Here is a 24,907-nt window from a genome sequence, read left to right as displayed (position 1 = left end):
CCTCACAGAGCATCCTGAATAAAGTGTGTCTGTGGGTCAGGCAGACAATATATGTGTGTGGAGTGAAGAGGTTATGCCCCAATTACAGTAATTTTAAAAAGAAAAAAAAAAGGCCAGGTGCGGTGGCTTACGCCTGTAATCCCAGCACTTTGGGAGGCTGAGGCAGGTGGATGACATGAGGTCAGGAGTTTGAGACAAGCCTGGCCAACATGGTGAAACCCCATCTCTACTAAAAATACAAAAATTAGCCGGGCATGGTGGTGAGTGCTTGTAATCCCAGCTACTTGGGAGGCCGAGGCAGGAGAATCGCTTGAACCCGGGAGGCAGAGGTTGCGGTGAGCCGAGATTGCGCCATTTTACTCCAGCCTGGGTGACAAGAGCGAAACTCCGTCTCAAAAGAACAAACAAACCAGTAAACAAACAAAAAACCACAAACCTTCAGTCTCCTCCTGTGTAAAGAGGCCTGCGATGCCTGTGGGGGCTGCTGCTGTGGTGTGGTTGGTCTTGATTTTCTTAAGCCCCTTGCAAAAATTGTTACTGACTCCTTCCAAATGGAGGCCAGGGAGGTGGGCAGAGGTCTGAGGAAAGGTTTAAGAGGCTTCCGAGGCTGAGAGGTTCATACAGCACAGGATAAAGGGCAGGCTGCTTATGAGGCCTGAGGAGGGCTCCCAGAAGACCCTGAGCTTGGCCAAAGAGACTCAGCCGTTTCCCCAGGGCTCGGTGCTCCAGCAGGCGCTGGGGAAGCAGCTATGAGTGGAACCAAGTCTCTGCTCTTCTGGAAGTTGCACTCTTTCTCTCAGACGTTTCTTCTGACGGGACATGCTGACAAAATGTGGGGTTTTTTGTGACCCCATGTCCCCCTTTCCAGAGCACGAATGTGCAATATTTGAGCCATTTTATGTTTTCAGAATGTAAGTGTCACTGCCCTCTGAAAGGGAAGGGTACACAGAGAAGCAGTTGGGAAATAGGGAAAGAAGAAGAGGGACTCATCGCAGGCAGGCAGGCAGATGGGGGATGAGCACAGAGGCAAACTCTAGAGACAGGGAAGATGTGTCAGGGAGAGGCCCAGGGCCCTTGGAGGGACCAAGAGGGATGGAGTGAGTTCTTTCGCCAGTTTCCCCGTGCACTTGAGCTGTGGGCTTGGGGGATTGCCACCCCCGCCCTGTGATTAGCTGGGCAACTAGTTTCCCACAATGGTAATGTTCTCAGTCTTCAAAGAGCAAAGATTCTTAACATTGTTTGGTTTGTTTGCCCCTTAGAGAATCTGAAGGCAGCCGTGTACCTTCTCCCCAGGGAAAAAAAAAATGTACACACCTCTCCCCACAACACAAAATTGTACAGACAATTTCAGGGATTCCGAGTATTTCCCTGAGGCCAGCCTATGGTCCATTTGGGGTTTGAATATGTGCACTTTAGAAGCAGAATCCGAAATTAGATTGTAATTTGGATTCCTGAGGGGTTTTTGTGTGTTTGCTTCTTATTCTCTAATTTGGAAATACGGCGATTATTTTGACCTGACTGCATGCATATTTGGATGCCTTATAAAAATAAAAACTTTCCTTAAAATATCACGATAAAGGAATTTTTTAAGTCCATCGTCCCTCACCCTTCCCTGTCTTTGATCTTCTTCACCTCCTAGATGAGTGGGGCCCTGGGCTAAGAGGGGAAAGTCTGTTTTACAAAGGTCAAAGGAAAGGTCAGCATCCTGAGTTACTTTGGACACAGAGGAGGTACTTGGTATGTTCTCACATGGGAAGGAGTCAGCTAGTAGGCTGAGTAGGGAAAAAGGACAAAACCAGGATTTTTGTGAGAGAGAAGAGGAAAAAGCGCCAGCTAGGGAGAATAGTGAATCTTGTCAGTCCTGTCAGTGGTGGTAAGGCTGGACTCCTGTAGACCCCGGCGGGCTTCCCCTGTGTCATGTCTGTTTAGGGCTTTGCATCTGTACCTGCACCTGCCCCTTAGGGTTCACATCATTTCTCTCATCAGAATTTCTCACAGTATATTGTACATGTTTTAAAAATGGAAATTTTAGAGTTTATGGTTAGATTATGAAAAGAGACTGGATGTTAAAATGTCCTCAGCACCCAAAAACCACATCATCAAAATTATTTCTCATGCATCCTACCCAAACAAATAAGCAATGAACAATGAATGTGATTTGCCTTTTGACATGTATTCAGAGTGGTTTGTGTGTGTGTGTGGACTGAAGACTAAATTTCCTCTGTTAGGAATTTATAAACCTTGCAATTTTATCTAAGATTTTATATTAAAATTCAATGAAATGAAATAAAAACCTAAGCATTTAATAATGTTTTTAAAAATCAGTAACTTCTGTTCATCTGTGTTTTCTTTTTAGAATGAGGTGATGGAGGTTGGTCTGTGTCTGAAAGCAGTGCTCCACCCTGTCCTGGAGATGAAGGGAATTCACTCTGTTTTGCAGAAAAGATTCTGTGGATTAATACAGAAGCACCAGCAACAACCAGAGGGATGGAGACTCCTTTCTCTCCTGATTCTGCAGGCTGGCTCCAAGCCCAGTAAAACAGCTTCCAAGCACTGCTTCAGCTGGGTCCAGTCTTAACAAAGGCAGGAAGCCAGCTAGGGTGGGGGCGATAGGGTCAGCGGGTACATCCCCCTGTGGGAGGTCACTGGTATTCTGTTTTTTGTTTTAGTTTTAGTTGAGTTTTGTTTTGTTTTTTGAGACAGTGTCTTGTTCTGTCGCTTAGGCTGGAGTGCGGTGGTGCAATCATGGCTCACTGCTATCCTTGAAGCACCCCACCCACCTGGGCTACTTTTTCTTTAGTGCAGCGGTGCACTGCCTTCTTTTAGGTGGGATCGCATAAGCATGAGCTGGTAGAGCAGGGAGAGGCGGGCAGCCAGGTTAGGAAGACTAAGCCAATCATTCACTGAAATCACCCTCCTCCCCTCCCACCATTCGTGTTGATCTACCTCAAAGCCAGGCTGTGAAGAAAAGGAAGACACTTCAGAAGACCTCAGCAGTGCGGTTCTGTGTCTACTTCCATGACCTGTACCTGAGTGTCTCAGCCAACCAGCCCTAGGCACACCACCAAGGTTACTTTGAGATCTGTATATAGAGCTAGCTACAGATGGGAGCTGTGTGTTTCTTTATTATTTTGCCACTCCTCATTGTTCCTGTGATTCCTGAACACGCTTTTTGGAAATATGGGTCCCTCTGACTTTTGAGCATACTACTATCACTTTGGATAGTCACTCCATGTATATTTTTAGAAACCTCCATTAGGGAATCATTAAGGCTGTTTAACATCTGCTCTGGATATTACACATTGGCTTTTTGTTGCCCAGTGCTGCAAACGTTCCTGTAGGACTCAGTGTCTTCAGGCAATGATTGTGTATCCTGTTACAGATGGTTGTGATACAGGAAGAACCACTCTTCTTTGAAAATAAAATGTTGGAAGCTTTTGCCAGCTATTTGGGGGGTAGAAGGAATATTAGTGGCTGTATTGATTGTCTACAGATACAGAATTGCCTGTTGTGAGGGGACCGAGTGTTTGTTTTGTTGGCAAAAGAAATTTACCAGGAGAAAGAGTTTTGTGCTGTATCGTGAGAGATCTCGTCTGTCAGTTAAATCAGCCCTGGGTTAAAGTCAGTGTGAAAGGCAGCTGTGTGTGGGCACGAGCTAGTGTCTGCCTTAGACTAGATTTGACTTGAGTTCTATATGACCTGGGACTCTGGATAATGTGAATTTGCTTTCTTATTTAACTAGAAGATACATATACTATAGATCATTGTCTCATTTTAGTGATCGTTCCTTAAACTAGTGAAACTAGTGGATTTCTCTTCTTCCTCTTTATTTTTTTACATGTCAAATGTGAACCTTAGTGTATTTGTATTTTGTAGAAAATAATGAAAAATTTTAATGGAGAATGGTTTAAAAATATTTACAATAAATTATTTTTGCATCTGTGTTGTTGCATTCCGATTGGCCGAGCTTTGGGCTGGGTTTTTGTTTGTTTGTTTGTTTCTTGCAGTAAATGGTGTTGAACATCATGTTTTCATTTCCCTTAGGGCAGCTTCCTCTTCTGGGTGAATAAGATCAAGCCAAGTTTTGCAGGGGCGGCCTGGGTTCTCCTCTCTGTTCCAGCAAGAGCAGGCAGAGGCCATCCCCTCCTCTTTCTCTGAGGTCCTCTCTGGCAGGACTTGGTATCTGAAAGGGCTTGGACTTGAAGGAATGGCCTGTTCATATCTGGAGGCAGGATTTGGTTTTGTTCTTCCCTTCTTCTTTGGAAAGCACCAAGATGCAAGTACCTTGTCTTGGGTTTTGACCACTTGCAAGTCATAGAGAGGACTTTCCATAGGTTCGACTTTCCTGCCCAAATGGTATGGAAAAACTAACCTTTGTGACTAACATATTTGGTGGTGTTTGAAAGAACATGTCACTTGCAAATGCACTTTCTGCTATAGGAGATAAATCTACTGCTCATCACGCAACATCATGATGAGCATCATGCCTGGTACATAGTGAGGTTTCAAAAATTGAAGGATTTGAGAAGAAAAACTGCTCTTCTCTGGATGTCACTTAGATATGGATAGAATGGCAACAGCCATAGTGGCAGAACCCGCTCCTATTCCTCCGCCAACAAAAATTCCAGCCATGTGTCTAATTCTTTTTTTGTTTCTGCCTTTCAATTTAATTTAGTTCTATAGATTTGAAAAAATGATGTGTTTTATAGAAGGCTATGGGGATACTAATGGAGAAGACAATAAGAAAAGAAGCTGTTAGTTTTATTAAGGAGTTAGGATCAGTACAGATGAAACAGGAAACAGCAGAAAAAAATACCCAGGAGTTAAAAACAAAGGCAGTCTGGGCATGGTGGCTCAGGCTTGTAATCCCAGCACTTTGGGAGGTCGAGGCAGGCGGATCACCTGAGGTTAGGAGCTCGAGACCAGCCTGACCAAAGTGGTGAAACCCCATCTCTACTAAAAATTAGCCAGGCATGGTGGCAGGTGCCTGTAATCCTAGCTACTCGGGAGGCTGAAGCAGAAGAATCACTTGAACCCAGGAGGCAGAGGTTGCAGTGAGCCGAGATCACACCATTGTACTCCAGCCTGGGTGACAAGAGTGAAACTCCATCACAAACAAACAAACAAACAAACAGAAACCCCAGTAGGGTTGAGTAGGGTTGCGGGTGGTTAGAGAAAAGAGTGATCAGTATAGTTTAATCAGAGGAGGGTTTTTTGTAGGAAGTAGGACTCAAGCCGAATCCTGAAGCCCTGGTGGGATTTGAGTAAGAAGATTTGCCTTCCTTTACACATGTTTGTGTCTTCTTAGGATGAGGTACATGTTCTCTACTTTGTCTTTTACATGTGATTTCTGGACATGAATCCTGTCCTATTCAGAGTCTGATCAATGCTAAGAAAAAGTGGGAGAAATCTCTCAATATCCTCCTTCTCCTCTCCCATCACTCTTTCATTGGTTTAAAATAAGTTAATTCACACTATTGCTGCATTGTTGGCAGCTTTATCCACAGACATCCTTGAATCTTTCCTTTGTGACTAGATATTATAGACTCAGCTTCAAAAGGCACCTCCCTCATCTCACAGTTGGGAAATCAAATTCTGGAGAGCTGGGAGGACCAGCCCGGAGTTCCACCGCTTGTTGAGGGCAAAGCCTAGATCACAGGGCAACCACACACTATGAATGGCCTCCAGCCCAGGTAGGATCCCCAGAGGCATGCTCAGTTCAGGCTTGGCTGACATCTGGGAATTCCTAAGGAGCACAAGTGGTCAGGAGTCAGGGGTGAACGGAGACGGAGGGCCCTCAGACTGCAGGAGACTTTATATGATGATGATGACCTCTCAAGGCTTCAGCAAGTGCCTTGCAAAAGAGAATTCTGTAGGAAAGTAGACAGAATTTACACTGGTCCACTTAACAGTTGGCAGAACCAAGGTACGCTCAGATCAAGTGGCTTTCTGAACTTGAGGCTATAGGCTTGGAAACGAACAGAGACAAATAGAAACAGAATCTACTTTTCCCTGGAGCCCTCGTGGAATCCTGGAGACTTCTATTTCCTGTTCTGTCCGTGCCTGTCAATCCCTGAGAATATCCGAAGCACCTATCACTCAAGTTTGTCCTAAAAAACGTTAGCATTTCAACCTGTTGTCAACAGATTTTCCCGCCCTGTCTTTGCCCTCTTCCTATTTTTCTCTTCTGTTTTAAATAAGAAATTATTCACAGAATAAGGGATTATTTATAGATGCCAGTATGTACGTGAAACGGAAACCACAAAGTCTGCAGTTGCGGCATAAATTGTGCCTCTGAATGTTGGCTAAGTAGTTTTAAGACCAGCATGAGGGAGGGAGAGTTTCCTGGTTATGTTTGTGGCTTGAGAGAGTAATTTAAATGCTCAGGCTCAGGTTCTTTATCAGGGACAGGGATTCTTTCACTGAGGTGTTGCATCCCTATCTCCCGCACACATCATATACAAACGTGTGTGTGTGAATGTGCATTTTCTGCAAAGGGGGTGCACAGCTTTCATCAGAAATCCTGAAATGTAGGGGAAACAGCATCAGCGTTACATACAGACATAGTGGGTATTTGGGGACATTAAAATTTATTTACTGGAAATTTGAGACATCCTACACATTGAGTATATTACATTCATATCAGGATTTTTAAACTCTTTTTTTGTTCTTAATATTACTTTTGACTTAGAAATCATAATTGTATATATCACGTTGAGTATCTTGAAGCACTCCCAAATGGCCCCCCCTGCTCAAAAGTAATTCCCTTTCATAATCCCTCTTATAATTCCCTCTTGTAAATCCCTGTTATAATTTCAATATAAAAACAACTTTCTTTGGTTAAACATTTATATTGAATGTGTCCCTGATAAAAAGGCATATACTGTTTGGGACAGAGAATGCTTTCACAGGATGAGGGTCAAACAAATATTATGTCATACTAAGAATATTTCAACCAGTCTACTTCCACAATGGCCCAGTAGCCATGTGAAAACTTCTAACATAAACTCATTGATTTGGTGTTTCTACCTTGCTGGAGGACTGCTGGGTGACCCTGAATAACCAGCTGTATCAGCATGGTTTTTTTCCATGCATCATAAAAGATTTTTGTTTCTCTGTGCCCTTTGATATCATTTATTCAGCGTCTGTAATAGATGATTGCCTACATTGGATGTAATCCTCCTGTCAATGATGAAGGAGCTGAGCCTCCAAGTAGCACGTTCAAAGTCACAGATGGAGGAAGAGAGAGAACCAGGATTTGAATGACCGATGATCTGTCTCTGGGATCTACAGTCTTTCCTCTAAGCCATGTTACATCTTGTACAATATCCACTGCTAACATGAATGCCTCCTTTTGAGGATCTGATCCTGGTCAAGGATCAGCTAGAGTTCCACGTGAAGGAATCTTGCTAAAAGTAGGAAGTCAGCAGAGGAGGAGATACCAAGATGCAGCTGGCTTTTTAGCTAAAGACCATCACCTGGCCAAAGTCTTCAAAACCTGACACATCCAAGCTCAGGCCACTGCATTTCTCCTCATTTGCGAGTTAGCACATTTTAAGTAGCAAAGTTATTCAGCTTTGGTTAACTTTGAGAAGAAAACAGTAACTAAACATAATGTACTAGGGTCCCTGTCGCTTAGCTGGTCAAAGGGCCTGTCTAGTAAACATAATGTACCTACTGCTTTCTTAAACAAACCTCTTTTAAAACAAACTATTTTAGCATGCCTAAAATTAAGGCAGTAGCCACGCGTTAAATAAAACAAGTGGAAGACACAGGTGTGAATACAGAAATAGCAGAATTTGCTAAATTGTCTTGGTCTCACTTATCCAATTTGTGATTTAATATTTTTATGCCATTTTATTGGTGCCTGCTCTTATGCATCAGTAACCAAACACATTTCTGTTAAGTTTCTCTCAAACTATAATAATTTAGGGCAGGTGTCTGCAAACTTTTTTTCCAAAAAGTGCCAAAGTATATTTATTTTGGCTCTTAAGGGCCTATAGTCCATGTCACAACTACTCAACTCTCCCATGGTTGAACAATCATAGATAGTAGGCAAACAAATGAGTGTGGCTGTGTTCCAAGAAATCTTTATCTATAAAAATAGGGAGTGGGCCAGATTTGGCCTGGGGGTTACAGTTTGCTGATCCCTGGTTTAGAGGATAGATATAATTTGAGGAACACTAAGGAAAAGATAAGAGAAAGTAAATAATCAGGACACATAGAGGAGTGCCTATCAGAGAAGCTATATGTGTGTTAATTTCCTATGTGGACATTTTATTCATATTTTATACATGACATTATTAAATATATACATTTAGTATACATATAGTATATTGCAGAGAGCTTTCTATGTAGCATACTGGGGGAGCACTAAATTGGAAGTCAGTAGGAAATCAGGCTCCAAATTAAGTTTTGCCACTAACTTTAATGTATCATTAGGTAAATTATCCTCTCTGAGCCAAACAAGGGTAGTGGGATTATGGGATCTCCAAGGATCATTCTTCTTAACATTGTCTGATGCTACAATTGTCTTATTAAGATTTCTAGGGAGAAATACAAAGTTAAAAATAAAATCATATAGGTTAAAATTATGTAAACATCTGGCCTAGAGCCTCTTGATTCAACTCACATAACCAACCAGACCCTGGGGGCTAGCAGGTCAAAGGACATGATGTAAAAGACATGGCTTAGACACATGGAGTGAGAGGAGCAACACAGGCTCCCGTGGGGTGAGGGCTGAGCTGGAAGGTCACTGTAATGAGTGAACTCCCCCTTGGGTACACTTAGTATGATGAGTAAAGCTTTCTTGTGACTTCAGGGAACAATCATAGGGACACTTTATAAGAAGATCCCAGACAGAGAGCAGAGCCCCTTGTGGTGTGCATAGCTTTAGGGGAAAAAGGGAGCGCCCCCCACCACTATAATCTCCAAATCATGTAGAACCGAAGATGGTTACCTCTTTCTCAAATGGTGGTGTTCAGGATAAATGGTTGACCTCTATATTTTGGCTTTTGTGTGCTAAGAGGACTTGTGGTACACAAACCATGCTCTGCAGGGAAAGGGTTGTTGTGGGAGGTAAGCTGGAGGGACTTTGTGTCCCATCCCTGCTTCAGGCAGATCCCCCATCCCACCTTTTATTTGTTGGTGCTAAACAAATGCTAGTCCAACCACTTCACTATAAATGGGAAAACTGGGTCTCAGAAGGGGCCGTAAGTGGATGTGGCTGTTGCAGAAAGTGAGAGGAGATTCTTTGAGGCACGAGAAGTTCATATTCATCTTCTGGGGATCGGGCATGCCTAGGGGTAGAAGGCATGTGTAGAAGTGAATACTCAGTCTGAGTTCCTCCCAAGGACTCTCTGGGTCTCTCAGCTTTGCAGGGAACATTCTCATAGTACTCTTCAGCAGAGTTCCCTGATGGCCTTCTACAGAGAACCTGATGATGGATGAGGGTATAGCACAGCTCCTCTGAGTAGGTCTGGTCAATATTGTCCTGCTTGTCAAAGGAGAGCCATCATCAAGATTTGGCCTCTTGCCATGACCTTTACACTTCAGTCTCAACACAGGCTTGACCCTGGGTCAAGTCTGTCTTCTATGACCACCTCTTCCCCATCTCTTGGCCATTTTTTTCTAAATGACTGCTTCCACCCCAACCACTAGGCCAGCAGCAAGAGTGCTTAAGGTGTAGAGCTTACTCAGGTGCATCCTCTCTGCCCCTTGTTCCCGAGTGACCTCTGACCACCTGATATGGTTTGGATATTCGTTCCCTGCAAATCTAATGTTGAAATTTGGTTCCCATTGTTGGAGGCGGTACCTAGTGAGAGGTGTTTTCGTTATGGGAGCAGATTTCTCATGAATGGCTTGGTGCCATCCTCGCAGTTATGAGTGTACAGCCTGAAGAACCATGAGCCAAATAAACTTCTTTTCTTTATAAATTACCCAGCTTTGCGTATTCCTTTATAGCAACACAAGTGGACTAAGACACTACCCATACAGTTCCCAGTCTCAGGGCTCGGAGGACAGCCAATTCTAATAAAAAAGAATAATCTGGCTGGGCATGGTGGCTCATGCCTGTAATCCCAGCACTTTGGGAGGCCAAGGTGGGTCGATCACCTGAGGTTGGGAGTTCCAGACCAGCCTGGCCAACACAGTGAAACCCCATTTCTACTGGAAATACAAAAATTAACTGGGCGTGGTGGCAGGTGCCTGTAATCCCAGCCACTAGGGAGGCTGAGGATGAGAATTGCTTGAACCCAGGAGGCGGAGGGTGCAGTGAGCTGAGATTGTGCCGTTGCACTCCAGCCTGGGTGACAAGAGCAAAACTCTGTCTCAAAACAAAACAAAAAAATAAAAAAAGAATAATCTTATAATACCTTAATGTGTTTTGGTTATGATATTTAAATACCCTCTAGAGATATTTATGTTATTAAATAAGGAAAGAACTCAAGGGAAGGTTTCACTTATGATGGGATATCAGGAGGTAAAAAGCAAAGCAGCAAAGTACACGGGGAGAAGCATGGATTTTGAAGTGAAACTTGGTTTTGAATCCTGGTTCTGCCCCCTTGTTAGCAATCTGGTTTTGGGGAATTATCACTTAATCACTCAGTTTTCTCGTCTATAAAATGGGGAGATGGGATGGATTATAGCAGCAACATTCAAGTGTTGTTGTTTTAGCTACATGAGTTGATGTGTGTAAAGCACTCAGCATGTTGTCTGTCATAAATGAAGTGGTCATTAAGTTCCTTTCAATAAGTTATACAGCACAAGTGGCTGGTGCTTCTGCCACCAGGCCCTGAACATGCCACCCGGGTTCACGAGCACTGACATCTAAAGTCTTTCTCCATGTAAGGGTCAGAAGGGATCTCGGAGGCCAACTTCTCCTGCCATTTAGGGTGTCGGCACTTCTATCATCATCTCAAGAAATAACTTAGAGGTGTTCTCATTACCTGGATGGGAGTAGATGACATTCCTTCATCTGGAGAAAGAAAACACACTCAATGAATTTCACGTTATAGGGAGATTTGAGGGGAGGAGCAGGGGAGGCTAGAATATAAATAACTAAAAAGTCAAGAAACAGCTGGGGTAGCTCTTCTCAGGCTGTTCTGATCTACAGCATATCCCTGGGGAATGACAGGACATCTAAACAAGTCACAGCCGGTGCTGTTCTCAGTCTGAGAGGTGAGAGAAGGAAGACACATTTGGTTAGTCTTTGGATAGGAAATCACAATTTCTCCCTCCAGCTCTCTTTCGCTCCTTCCCTAGCCCCCTCTCCTTCCTTACACAAAATTGATTTTTGTTCCTTACCCAAATTCAGTGCCTCTGCATCCGGCACTCGGGAGACAAAGAAGAATCAGAAACAGTCCCTGTCCTCAAAAGGCCCACAAGCTAGCAGAGGAGACAGACAAGGGGCTGTGAGAGAGCCGCACTGTGGAGTGGAGGGCCGTCGTTTCTAGTCTAGGTGACAGGATGGTGGTGGTGTGGTAATTGTTGTTCGAGGAGTTAGGCAGAACAGGAAAGTCTTAAGCTAAACATTCTCATTCCTGTACCTGCTGGCAAATAACAAATGAGCACGGCAATTTTTCAAAGCCTAATTAAGACCAAATGGCTCTGGCCATTCAGCAAAGAGGCACATTGACACCCTTGCTCCCTCTTGCAAACATACCAGGTCCGTAAACAAACATGTGCCCTCACGTGAAAGTTTTCAGAGGAGGCTACCATATGGTATACGGATTGACGTTCTCTCGGTCCTTACATTCTGAATTTCCACATCTCCATAAGCTCCCATAGGCATCTAAGACCTCCTTGATTATCATTATAAGAAAAGCATCTTCAGCACGGAGTTTTAGCATCCGGTCTTATTTCTATTATGTTTTGCTCTGATGGAAATTGAGGTTCCCTGGGACCCATCGTTCCTGGAGTGAAGTGGCTAGGGAGGGAGGCTATATTATTCATTTACACATCTTGCAGGGCTAGATTTTAAGATTTTATGTAAATGAACTAAGTTCTCCTCTTTAAGGAAGGCAAAGTCAAAAACTCTTCCATTTTTCTTCTTCAGAAACACAATGGCTTGTCCTCAGGCCTACACTTTCTTATTTTTATTTTTAGGTGTGATACAATTCATCACACTCTCCTTCTAGAATTCTTCTTTCTCCTTGACTTTAACGCTGTTCTATCACCAGAGACTATCGCACCAGCCTCCTAAGTGGTCTTCTGCTATCTGCTCTTCCCACTCCTTGCTGCAATTTGTCTTCTGCACAGGAACCTGGGTGATATCTTTAATACAAATCTAATCATACTTGCCCCCCACTCCCCATCCCCTGTGTAAAGCCAGTATCTCCTGTAGCTCTCAAGACAAAGATGAAAATCTTTAACCTGACCAGGAGGCCCCACCTCTCCCCTATCCCAGGCTGGCTTTCTTGCAGTTTCTTGTAAGTGCCTTTCTCCTCCACCTTTTGTATCCTTGCCTCTAGTTACTGCCTTCAGTCTCCAGGCCTCAGGCACTAACTGAGGAATTTGGAGATTAATGAGACAATTCCTGCTTCAATGAGCTCACCATCTAGTGAGGACAAAAGACAAGCAATTGGATACATTGCAGCAAAATGTGTAGATATTGTAATTGAAATAAGCCTAAGGGGCTTTGGGAACATAGAGAAGAAGCAGTTTGGAAAGGTAAGTCTTATCAAAAGTGAAAATGATAGGAAATCAATGACTTACTTTCATTTTGGGAATCTTGCCTCTTTTCAAAAATGAGTATTTTTTTCCTGTGAAAGCAAAGCAAAGCAAATTGTTTTAATATTCAGAAACTCTCAAAGGAAATGACACAAACCTACAAAACTTACTTTTAACTCTTTGTTAAAGTTATATGCCTTTTATAATACCTCCTTCAGCATAGATGAGTTAAATAAAAAAGAAAAAAGTAAAAGATAAGGCCAAGTAGAAATATATTCCTTTGTGCCTCTCTCTCTCTCTCTCTCTCTCTTTCTCTCTCTCCTCCCCTCTCTCTTTTCTAAATATGATAGGGAATTGATTTATAGATGGGGAAATATGGTGATATAGGTTACTTTTTTGGAGACTTTTTTTTTCTGACGAAGTATCAATTTCTTTTCTATCATGTGAGTGAAGGAGCCAGGATTATTTTCAATCTCAATTCTAATCTATGATCTCCAAAACAAGCAAACAAACAAACAAACACACTCTTCCCATAAGGGAACACTGTATAAAAGACCCCCTGAAAAAATGCAATATAAATATAATGGAAGTTCATCATCATTTCAGTAGACAAGAACATCTGCTGTGAGGGTGACCATATGTCCTGGTTTGCCTCAGCCTGGTTAAGGTCATTATCAATCACTTAGCGAGCTTTAATTATTTTTAGCATCCTTTTCACTCTCAAAGGTATCTTAGTTTGAATGATAAATTATACGATCACCCCGACTGTAAGTTCTATGTGCAAGCGATAGAAACGTGTGCTTCGGAACATGCAGACTCAGATTTGCAGTGTGACAAAAAGGTGTCTTTTTTCTACGTTAGTAGCTAGTTTCATCTTTGCTTCTGAGGCTTTCGTGTTTGAGGACAGCATGCCACCCATGAGACTGTTGTTCCTGTTTCTCATCAAATTGGAAGGATTGCTTCCCTGATTAACTCTTAGGTGAAGCTAGTAACAGGCTTCCGCTGTGGCCACAGACAGTCACAGGTAACTTACAGCAAATACCACATTGAAACCACACTTAGGGAAGTAACTCCTAAAAACAACTGTCCACTCACCAGGGAAGGCAGAAACACCCTTCAGCGATACGGTGATCCCAGCATCTAAAATACCCAAGAGAGATGGCCAATCATAAAACTGATTTCTGCAGCTTTGTTAAGGTGACTCCTTCCCTTTTGCCATTTCTGTGGAAAACCTTTTCTCCCCGCAGCTTGTTTCATTCTAGATAACTTGGACACATCTCCCACAGTAGAATGCCTTTGTCCTCCTAGGATGAAGATGATACTATCAAATTCAGGAAAAAGCTTTCTGCTGTGTTCCCAGCAAAAAAAAAAAAAAGTTTTCTCACTCTCAATTCTGGTAATTTCCTTGGTTCCCTTGTAATGAAGAACACACAAGAGTTATCTCCAGGAAATGAAGGTACAAATGTGTGGAACTTTTACAAATCATTTTTTTCAGGTATGGGTTAGGCAATATCTGTACAGTATTTTACTATACTCTGAATTTCTCCAATTTACAGTATATTGCAATTGTTTGCTCACTTGTCTATATTCTACACTAGAATGTGAGCTTTGCAAAGCTGGGGACTATATTGATCTTGTGCATTGTGGTATGTATTTCCAGTGTATGACACAACATCTGGCACAGTAAATGGGTTTTCAATAAATATTTGATGAAGATATGAATACAGAATGAATAGCCAAGGACAGAACAACCCTGCTGCAGGAGGTCAGCAAATCTACCATCATGACTCCAGCGATATAGTTAAATAACGTGATTTCTCTCTTGTAGCACAAAGGCTTAGAATCTCTATGCAGTCCTACGTCTACGTTAATGTCTAAGTATCATTCTGTACATCTTTCTGAAATTGAGGCATAGTCAACTACCTACATGGTTGAATGTGAAAGCCCTTTATAAAGTAGTACGTGTATCAGTTATAGTATGTAAAAACCTTTGGAAAACACCATCCAAAAATGTCTCCCCAGTGAGCTTTCCCATGAAGTTCCATCAGGAGGAGCAGTGGAGGAAAGGCTGACTGCATCGTGACCTTGGCTGTGGTCACCCGCTTGGCTGAGCATTCTGACAGCCTCTAAGATCTATGCACCATCAAAGCCTCTGGGGCCCAGAGGCACAGCTGCAACTCTTCCTCTTCTTTAGGTTACCTTCAATGTGCTTCAGGCCTTTTGCTTACATCTCCTCTTTGTTGCTAAGGAAACATCATAAGAAAACTACTGAATCACACTAAGCTAACAAACCAGGTTCACTGAGGAGAAATGAGTGAGAAAAGAGGAGGGGGATGATTTTGAGAGATATTCTCTGAACTCCTGAGGCCACAGTTTTTAAATCTGTAAAAGAGGATGTATATACTGCTTACACAGGGAGTTATAAGAATAAGCTGAGGTTAAATATGGGCAAAAACTATTTGTAAGCTGGCTGTTTCTTCTACTCGACTTTTCAGCAATTTATTTTTGCATTTCAACATGGTTGTTTTGGTTTGGGATGGGTTCAGACAGTCTCCAAGAAGAAAACCAGACAAATATCTTTAACTTGAGGTTACATGTCAGCAATTTGAGGTATCTGTCCTTTTCACAAAGCCTTCTCTGGCTCTCTGGTCTACCCAACCCCTCCCTTGTTATAATGCCATGGCCCTTCTGATTTATTTCATCCTTTGAACTGTATGCCTTAACATGTGCCCGCTGATACCCCTGAAAATATGTAATTCTCAACTTGCACTGAAAAAATGCACCCTGTTGAAAGGAGTCTCTGGGTTTCCAGCCCCTAACGCGAGCATTGGTGTTAAAAAATAACAACAGTGCTTGTTTTTTAATTGCTCCTCTTTCAAAATCTCCTCCTGAAACCATGTGAAAAGCACAGATAACTTTACAGACCACAGACAAACTGACCTCGTCACCCCTTGGGATTCTCGGATCCTGGAACATTAGTTCCATATTTTAATTATTCCTTTCCTTAGAGAGAATACTTAAGGGCTGGATGTTCGAAAGGTCTGTTCAAAAAGAATTAATGAGGTGGTCTTTGTTTAACAGCATCAGGGCAGTCACAATGGTGTCTCCACAAACTTTCTAAAAATTGTCGTAACATCTGGCATGTGTTCACCTCAGAAATAGACATCTACAGCTTAAAATAAAATGGCCAGGGTGGAGGTTGAGCACAAAGGTGCCTTTGTGGTACAAAAGGACAACAGGAAACTAAAGGACAACAGGAAATAAGACCCTTTATTTTATAACGGGGCATGACAGGGACTAACAGGGTCTTAGTTCCTGTTGCTAGGAGTTACATTAGGCTTCTAGCACAGTAGCACATCTCCTGTCCAAAGTTTTTCAGCATTTTGTCTTTTGTCCTGTCTTCCCATTTGCTACTATTGCAACTGCTGGTGGTCTAAACGGGGCCCTCCCTCACTGGGATGTGAAGTCCAGGGCTTGACACACTTCATTCTCCTTGGGCAAAGGCTGGGGGTTGTTTGGTTGATTTTGCTCTCACCTGGACGTTCTCTGTTTGGGGCTTTGCATTCTCAGATTCCAAGGCATCTCTTGAGAGTTCTGCTGCCACCTGAAACTCAACGTGTCAGAAACAGGCTAAGTATTTCCTAACCAGGCCTACCACTTATTTTCATACTTTTTCCAACTTTCCTCATTTCTGCTATTTGTGTGTGACTCTGAAATTGACTGGTTGCCCTCACATATGTTAATACTCTTTCCTCAAGCACATGCCACAAGCTACCTTTGATCTGACATGCTCTCCATTGCCACAGCAACAGCCCACTGATATTCTCCAACTGCCGTGAACGAGTGATCGTAAATTGTCCGTTCCCAAATATCCAGGGATCCTCATCATGACCCTGAGAGTATCAGTGTCCAGAGAGAGGCCTGAGGTCCTCAGCTACTGTCTCTTTGGTGCAGTTCCAGGAGCTATACACAAGTAATGGGGAAAGGTACTGGCTTTGTCTTGTGTAAATCACACCATCTTTCACAGAAAGCATGGAGGCCCAGAACAAGGGATAGAAGGAGAAGAAAAGGATTGAATAAAGAAAATAAATTGGTTCATTGTTTGGGTTAGATTTCTGTATATCCATCTTTCCATTTGTTGGGAACTGGGGGTATGAGGATAAAGAAACTAACACTTAAACACTACTTAATATATGCCAATCATTTTGTGTGTTATATTTCATTTAATCCCAGAATAAATCCGTAAGATAGATATTATCATTATACTTTTTATACTAATGAGGAAACTGAGGCCCAGAATGCCAGGCAATCGGTCTGAGGATCCACAACCACTAAGGAGGAAAAGCTGGGTTTGCTGCTGGCAGGTCCCTTCCTCTGAGACTGAGCTCCTCTCAAGAAGGGATGGCTGCCATTCTATCCTGTGCAAAATTTCCCCAGTTTCTTAGCTTATTTGACCTGGAGAGACATGGCTGGGGGGTCTGCTGATTGGATGATAACTGGGTGTTGGGGTGACAATGAAAATTAAATACCAGTTATATACAAGACTTTTGAATACATTAAGGGAAACATTTTATTTAATCATTTTAATGAATTTATTTTTAAAACTGGGTCTTGCTATGTTGCTCAGGCTGGCCTCAAACTCCTGGGCTCAAGCAATCCTCCTGCCTCAGCCTCCTGAGTAGCTGGGACCACGGGTACATGCCACTGCACTTGGCTCAAGGGAGACCTTTTAAATCATCATAGAAATAAAGATGTTGGGCAAACTGATCAACTATTTGGAAAAAAAATTATATCTGACACCATATACTGAATATATGTTGCCAAATGTAAAATAATAAAATCAAAACTTGGGTTGATTTGTCTTATCTTGGGAAGAGCAAAGAATTTTAAGCATGAATGCAAAGGCAGAAACCAAAAAGCTTTCTAGATTTAAAATTGAATTTTCTTTAAAATACAATAAACACAAAACCATAAGAAGTCCAAACACCATACAATGTGTGTACCTTGGAAAAAGTATTTTTTTCTTACATAAAACAAAATTTTAAAGTAAAAAATTTTTTAAAGTTTTTTTTTTTGCAATGTTTATGAGAATGGACTAATTTCTTCAAAGCACAAATAGCTTTTACCATCAATAAAACAAAATATATCAAAATAATAATGGGCGAAAGACATTACTGGCTCTTCACATATGAAGAAATACAAATGGCTAATGAATACAGAAATTTAAATAAGCAGAATGTATCCGATGTTATCAGTAGTTATAAATGCAATTACCATTTTTTTTGTTTATACTTTCTGTATTTCCCAATTTTGTTATTATAAATACATAGTAAGGTCATAATTTTTTACCCCCACATCAAAGTTCTAAAAAACAAATCCCATATGTGACTTCAATCAGGACTTAATAACTCATATCATTTCTGTATTTTGTTTTGTTTGATTTATCAGAACGGTGATTTCTTTATGTTTCCAGTCAATCATCTACCACTTATTAAGTGTCTGTCATGTGCCAGAAACAATGCCAGGAACCAAGAATTCAAAGATAAATAAGAAATAATCACTACATTTGAGCAGCTCATATCTAGTAATAAAAATAGTAATTTATATAATTGTTAGAACAATGCTAGAGTAGAAGATTGACAAGGGGCTGCGAGGCCCCAGGGTAGAGAAGTCTCAGACAACATGATTTTTAGGAAGGGACATGAGATATTCCACAGGACCATCAATCTTCTTTTCAGCAAGTGGTCAAAAGTGGGCTAACAGTTTTTCCTGTGTTCCACTCTCCAGTGGCATGAACTGAGACCTGGGATTCCAAACATAACCCTGTGAAGACCCCCTCTGGCTGGCTTACTCTCTCTAGATCGCCCTAGTTTATACCCTAGAGATTACCTTGTCTTTAGTGGCACTAGATTTTTACAATGACGGCTTTGATATTAAGGAAGATAATGGTCAAAAAAAAGAAAGCAGAAAATATCTTCTAATTTTGAACCCTACTTTGTGTCAGGCACTCACTATGCTAGCACAATACACACTAGAACCCTCTAAGGTAGATACTGTATAAAGAAACTGAGGTCCGGAAAAGTAAATCTGAGTTCTCTGCCTATTTAATTTAGATGACCTCTGCTTACGTGCTTGCAGGGGGTGCACATCAAAGGAAGCCTCAAGGTGGCAGGAAGCTTGCTGTTTATTTCAAACTTAAAATTCTGGCTGAAAGAGGATGGTGATTCTGACCTCCTTGTGGAGCATGAGGGGCTCAGGAGAGCATCTCCTTCCTGGGCTTTCAGAAAGTTTTTCATTTCTTAGTTGGTAACCTATTATATAGACCTTCCTTGGTAAAGTCTTTCCACCTTTCAGCTATTCTCCATCAGCTGCTCACCATGATTCTTCGGAGAAGGGAAATTTAATGTGGTATCTGGCACTGAGTAGGCACTGAAGGCTTGGCAGTTTCCTTACCCAACTACTTTCTACCCCGACTTAGTGTGCTATCTGTATACTAGCTTTCTTTTTCTCTTCCTTGCTGTATTGCCCTGTCCCATCTCCTCTGCTCTCCCATAGGGAGTCTATTACTTACCTGTTTTCTCTCAGCAGAGAGTTTCCCATCCTCTCAGTCCTCTCAGGGCTTCCCCTCAGTCCCTTTATCACTTCCTTCTTGACTTGTGCTTTGACAGGACAACCCCTGACTTAAAGAAAGGGCTGTGTGGCTCTGGCCACCCATGCAGAAACAGCAGCAAGGAGAAGGGTGTCTCTGCAGAGGGGAGGAAGAGGCTGGGGGAGGAGTGCTAGAGGCGTGCACGTGCAGAATGTTCTAACATGTCAGTGTCTGAATCAACTTGGCTGTTGGCCATAACCAGCAACTACCCGTCAATGAGAGCTTCAAACCTCTGGGGAATCCCAGGTCTGAAATTACAGATGGGTCATGGGAGTTTTTCCACTGCAGATATTTACATTTATAAATTATTTCGTTGTCTTCTTAAAAAAGTCAGAAGGAGGTTAAAACAGTCAAGCCACAGACCTGTAAAAAATATAGTATCAACAACTCTCAAATCTGAAAACAATACACCCAATCACAAAATAGGCAAAATATTTGAACAGACACTTCACCAAAGGAACTATACAGATGACCATTAAAGATGATAAACATTGTAGTCATTAGGGAAGTGTAAATCAAATCCACAATGGAACACTTTTACACACTTATTACAATGGCTGTAAAACCCTGACAATATCAAGTCATGGCAAGGTATGCAGAGCAACTGGAAGTCTCATTCTTTGCTGATGAGAATGCAAAATGACAGCCTTTTTGAAAAGAAGCGATAAGGACAGAAGGCAGATGGCTTTACCGGGTAGAAGAGGGTGGCTCACTGGCAAGGTCCCACCCTCAAGCCTTGAAACTGCAGCCCTAAATGAGAATGGTTATCCCTGTTATCCTGCCCAAATGTTACTGTTTGGCCTGTCCAGCCCCCTTATTCTGTGCCCATATAAACCCATATAAACCCCAGACCTCAGCTGGCAGAGAAACAAGCAGCTGAACATCGAGAGGAGAAGCAACTGAGTGTCAGAGATGCGGCTTAACTTCAGGTGGCATGACTTCAGAGAGGAGCCTGGCCAGAGACAACAGGCTTCAGGGAAAGATCACCTTCTTCCTGTACCATCCCCTTTCCAGCTCCCCTTCCACTGAAAGCCACTTCCACCATTTAATAAAATCCTCCACATTCAACACCTTTCAAACCATTCATGCAACCTGATTATTCCTGGATGCCAAACAAGAACCCGGGTACCAAGAGGGCAGGGTGTAAAAGGCCGTCACCCTGACTCTCCACTGAGTGGGTTTACACTGAGCTGTCCATGGATGGCAACTGCTAAAAGAACATTAATTGTAACTCATCCCTAGATGCTGCTGTTGGGCTGGAACTCAAAAATGCTCACCTCAGCCCTGGCACACGCTTGCCTGTGTGCTCCCGCTCCCACAGAGAGTTTAAGTATGGTGGTGGCCAAGTAAGTAGGCCACACCCCTGTCGCAAGTCCCAAGAAGGGGTCAAGGGAACTCTTCCATCTCAGAAGTATGACAATTTCTTACAAAATTGAACATAGACTTACTGTACAACCTAGCAATTTCACTCCTAGGCATTTAGCCAAGTGAAACTTACATCCTCTGAGAATGTGTGTATAAATTTTTATATATGTTTTACTCATAATAGCCGAAAAAACCTGGAAATAGCCCAACTGATCTCCATTGAGTGAATTGCTAAATAATCTCCGTGTTATATTACATCCACACAGCAGAATCCTGACCATCATTGAAAAGGAGTGGACTATTAATACATGCAATAACTAGGATCAATCTGAAATGCATTTGATACTAAGTGAAAGAGACCAGACTTAAAGCCTACCTTCTGTGACATTCAAGATAAGGTGAAACCATAGGAACAGAAAACATACTAGTGTTGCCAGAAGCAAAAGATGGGGGAGATGTTGACTTTCAAAGGACAGGAGGAAATTTTTTGTTGTTGTTCTTTATCTTGATTGTGTTAGTGGCCACATGACTGTATGCATTTCTCATAATTCATAGAACTGTATACTAATAAGGGTGCATTTCACTGCATATAAATGAATCTCAATAGAAAAAAGGTTAAAAAAGAAAGAAATCTGGGGACCGGAATAATCGGTTTTTGTATTATCCTTGTATTTGATGGTTGTTTCCAGTTTGGTCACTCAACTGTTTGTTCATTCCTTTAAGAAGTATGTGTCGACGCCGGGCGCGGTGGCTCACGCCTGTAATCCCAGCACTTTGGGAGGCCGAGACGGGCGGATCACAAGGTCAGGAGATCGAGACCACAGTGAAACCCCGTCTCTACTAAAAATACAAAAAATCAGCCGGGCGCGGTGGCGGGCGCCTGTAGTCCCAGCTACTCAGGAGGCTGAGGCAGGAGAATGGCGTGAACCCGGGAGGCGGAGCTTGCAGTGAGCAGAGATCGCGCCACTGCACTCCAGCCTGGGCGACAGCGCGAGACTAAAAAAAAAAAAAAAAAAAAAAAGAAGTATGTGTCAAGTGCCTACTATGTGCTGGGCACTGTGGGTTCAATGGCAAGAAAAGCAGATACAGGACTGCTCTTATGAAGTTCCTTGAAAGAAATAAAACAAAGTGCAAAATATTTTATTGCTTGTCCTTGAGTAATGTAAAGGTCCTATCTAAAACAGGCAGGAGAAGCATGGAGAGTGGGCTTTGAAGAAACAATTTCCCAGAAACTAGGGTACTAGTTGTGCAACCCCAGATTCACCCCACATCATTCTTCTCCATATAGCTGCTTTCCAAACTTCCTTTTGGCTCTGTGAGGCATTTCCAGGAGCAGCTTATTAAAAACAGAAGATTTTGTTATAAAAGATAAGCCATTATTGACCATTCACTTTTCTAAAAAAACACAAATGTGAGAATAAAATAAAAATACCCAAGACTCACTAGCCCCTGCAGGACAGAAAGCAGCCCTGGACAGAGAGCCTGCTTATATCTACCTAATGGCTGAACTTCTCACACGTTCTAGGGTTTCATATTTTGTTACCTCTTGCAAAGGAAAGGAAACTGGCTAGAAAATTCATGTACAAGAAGGTCACAACTTTAATGACTTGTACAATTTAGTTTGCTGCTTTAACAGACAATATCAAATAAGCACTGTCAAATACTACTCCCACCTAATCTTTGCTGTCATTGTTCTTTGAAATTATCTTTGGGATTGGTTACGTTCTCTCACTGTAGCTTTCATTTATCTCAGAGCACACACCCTAACATCCATGTGCAGTCTCCATGCTCAAGTATTCCAGAATACAATTCTCTAGAGCCTAACTTCAGTTGACACCTGACTCCAAATTGCAAATCTCCCTCCAATCAAAAAGAAAGGGCAAATTCATTTTTAAGGGCAATTAGCAAATATATTACAAAAATAATTTCAGATAAACTCGATGTGACAAACGGTGCTGTCAAGTCCTCCTATTTGAATACTAGTCATTGTCTTGAGAAAATGTGTGCAATGTAGGATATCTTCTTGGTATATAAAAGGGGAATATTTCCTTCTGTTTTTGTAATCTTTTGGGGGGATTGCCTGTGGTGCACATTACATTCTGGTTGAATATTTATTCAGCAATAAGAGTGTTTTCTTTCTTTTCTATTTTTGTGGACAGGTTTTCTGAAATAGCAGGAGATTTTGCTTTTAATTCTGTTTCCCCAATAGTAGCCCCATTAATCTTTTTTTTTCATGAATCCCTCAGGTAATTGACTCTAGGAAAGATGTTACGGTGGTGAATTTTCTTATTTTGTAAATATTTGAAAATCAGGAAAATCCTCCCATCAATAAATTAAATGAAGCATTGAAGTAAAAAAGAATATTCTTAACAAAGCTTATATTAAAAATTAGAAGTTTCTACTGCATGTAGATCTAAGAAACCTAGGGGAATCCTAGTCTGTTTCTCCTATTCTCCTCTTTCAAAACCATTCCCTTACCCAGGCTGGATAATAACAGCCTGGTTAATAAAAAATAGAGTATGTGTTCCAAATTATCGAATGCTTCTTCCTTGTGTATGGAGAATCTGGGATGACAACCAGTGGTCTGCCATTTTGTGTGTGAAAAAAAGAGGTATGTACATGTGAGAGTCTGAAGGAATCTTCATATACCATTATAACTAACCTCTCTCTTCCCTATTGCCTTCAGAAAAAAAGAAAAACAGTCAATCTAACCTAAAAGTGCCACCTCCTCAGTGGCCTCAGCACCTTTTGCACTACCTAGAGGCTAGCAACAGGAGACCAGAACATCTTAGCATTGTGAAAGAGAGACAACATGGACAGGGTGCTTAGCCAGTGAGTAGGGCTATTGTTGACTTTTCACCAGTATGAATGAACAGATCCCAGACCCTGGTTGGGGCAGCCTGAGCAGACACAGCCTGGATGCTGCTCCATGGGTGGCTTAATTAGTTCCAATATTGTCTAAAGGAGTCTTTCAGTCCAGAGAGCCATGGTAGGGTGAGTTCTGGAAATCAATCTGCCCATTGTAATTTAGGGGAAGGTTAGGAATTGCTTTCCAGCGTCTGTTTTACTCAGGCCGCTAGATGGAGAAGCTGAGCTGTGGAAGTGTTAGCTATCCATCAGTTGTGTAAAGTAGCATGAAAGAGCAGGATATTTGTAATATACAGATTTACTGCTGTGAAACTGACTGGACTATAAATAATACATCTCCTCTCCATAAATGAGTAGAGCAACACACCCCCACACAAAGAAGCCCAGATAACAAATCTTTGAATCACAGATTCACTCTTTATTCTTCTCAGTGTTAACCCCAGTGCCTAACACATGTAAGAAACTATATTTCTGACATATGTAAGAAACTGTATGTGTTGAATTGGAAATAAAAGTCTGGATATTTGTTAGCAGATGATAGGGAAATCAGAGAACATTTGGGTTGAGATTTTTAAATTTACTTTCCTATCCTTTGGCATTGCTGTAAAGAATTAATGACCAATGACTGTTTTGCTCTATCCTTTGAAGATCATAGAAAAGTATAATCACAATAAGTATTTGTTGAGAGCTTGATAATAATCCAGGAACTCTGTTAAATGCTTTAGATACAATTTCTAATTTCTTCATGTAAGAATTCTGTGGAATAAATACTATTTCCTCTTTGTGGTAGATGAGGACACCAGGCTCAAGTGACTTGCTCAAGGATATCCCAATAGGAAGTGACAGAGCTAGGATATATCAAACAGGGTGTGGATTTATCCATTTGTTGTCCTACTTAATAAGTACTTGTTGAAAGATAAGCTTGACTTGGAAACCTGGTCTACATTGCTCCAATGTGTCAATAAGGGGTAGTATATTTGCATGTTTAGTGTGTCAAGGCTTCCCAGTTCTTACGCGGTTTTCACAATCTGGGCTGGCCTCAGCACAAGGCACGTTAGAGACCTTTAGGATAAGAGTGAGTGATAAGAGTGATTCTAGACACTCCTGCAGTTTCAAAGGCCTAGATGGGAAAATTCTAGTCCTAGTCCAGTCACTTTCTGGCAATGATGAAAAGAGGAAAGGGAATTGGGAGAACTATTTATGCAGAAAGAAAACTCTTTTGGGGCATTTTATTATGGGAAAAGAAGTGGTTTATTTAAGACTTCTTACGGAACCAGGAGTCAAATAGTTTAGTTAAGACTTCCCGGCCGGGCACGGTGGCTCAAGCCTGTAATCCCAGCACTTTGGGAGGCCGAG

General features: G+C 41.9%; 2 protein-coding genes and 1 long non-coding RNA gene across 5 annotated transcripts in view; 2 read left to right on the top strand and 1 right to left on the bottom strand.

Annotated features, from left to right (window-relative positions):
* LOC105531737 (chromosome unknown open reading frame, human C3orf52) overlaps positions 1–3,943 on the top strand; it is a 32,718-nt gene extending 28,775 nt beyond the window's left edge. The window contains exon 6 of the mRNA XM_011969716.1: positions 2,357–3,943. Coding sequence (XP_011825106.1) covers positions 2,357–2,361 — 5 coding nt within the window. The 3' untranslated portion in view covers positions 2,362–3,943. The remainder of the gene's footprint in view (positions 1–2,356) is intronic.
* A 2,634-nt stretch (positions 3,944–6,577) lies between these two features.
* Positions 6,578–19,454, bottom strand: GCSAM (germinal center-associated, signaling and motility). Of its 3 annotated transcripts, none has more exons than XM_011969717.1 (6): positions 19,241–19,454; positions 16,205–16,279; positions 13,765–13,809; positions 12,715–12,761; positions 10,947–10,975; positions 6,578–9,493 (listed from the first exon to the last, which is right to left on the bottom strand). In XM_011969717.1, exons 1-6 carry the CDS (start codon positions 19,267–19,269, stop codon positions 9,179–9,181), a joined length of 540 nt encoding a protein of 179 aa, XP_011825107.1. In that variant the 5' UTR covers positions 19,270–19,454; the 3' UTR covers positions 6,578–9,178. The 3 variants fall into 3 exon arrangements, with proteins under 3 accessions (XP_011825107.1, XP_011825108.1, XP_011825109.1); XM_011969718.1 differs by having other exon boundaries at positions 16,205–16,273; XM_011969719.1 differs by lacking the exon at positions 13,765–13,809 and having other exon boundaries at positions 16,205–16,273.
* A 117-nt stretch (positions 19,455–19,571) lies between these two features.
* Positions 19,572–21,821, top strand: LOC105531739. The gene is made up of 2 exons (XR_001004850.1): positions 19,572–21,420; positions 21,720–21,821. It is a non-coding gene; the product is annotated as an uncharacterized LOC105531739 (long non-coding RNA).
* Positions 21,822–24,907: the final 3,086 nt, after the last annotated feature.

This window comes from Mandrillus leucophaeus, unplaced genomic scaffold, assembly GCF_000951045.1.
Source record: "Mandrillus leucophaeus isolate KB7577 unplaced genomic scaffold, Mleu.le_1.0 Scaffold900, whole genome shotgun sequence".
NCBI lineage: Eukaryota > Metazoa > Chordata > Mammalia > Primates > Cercopithecidae > Mandrillus > Mandrillus leucophaeus.
This window is presented reverse-complemented; position numbering and strand designations above follow the sequence as displayed.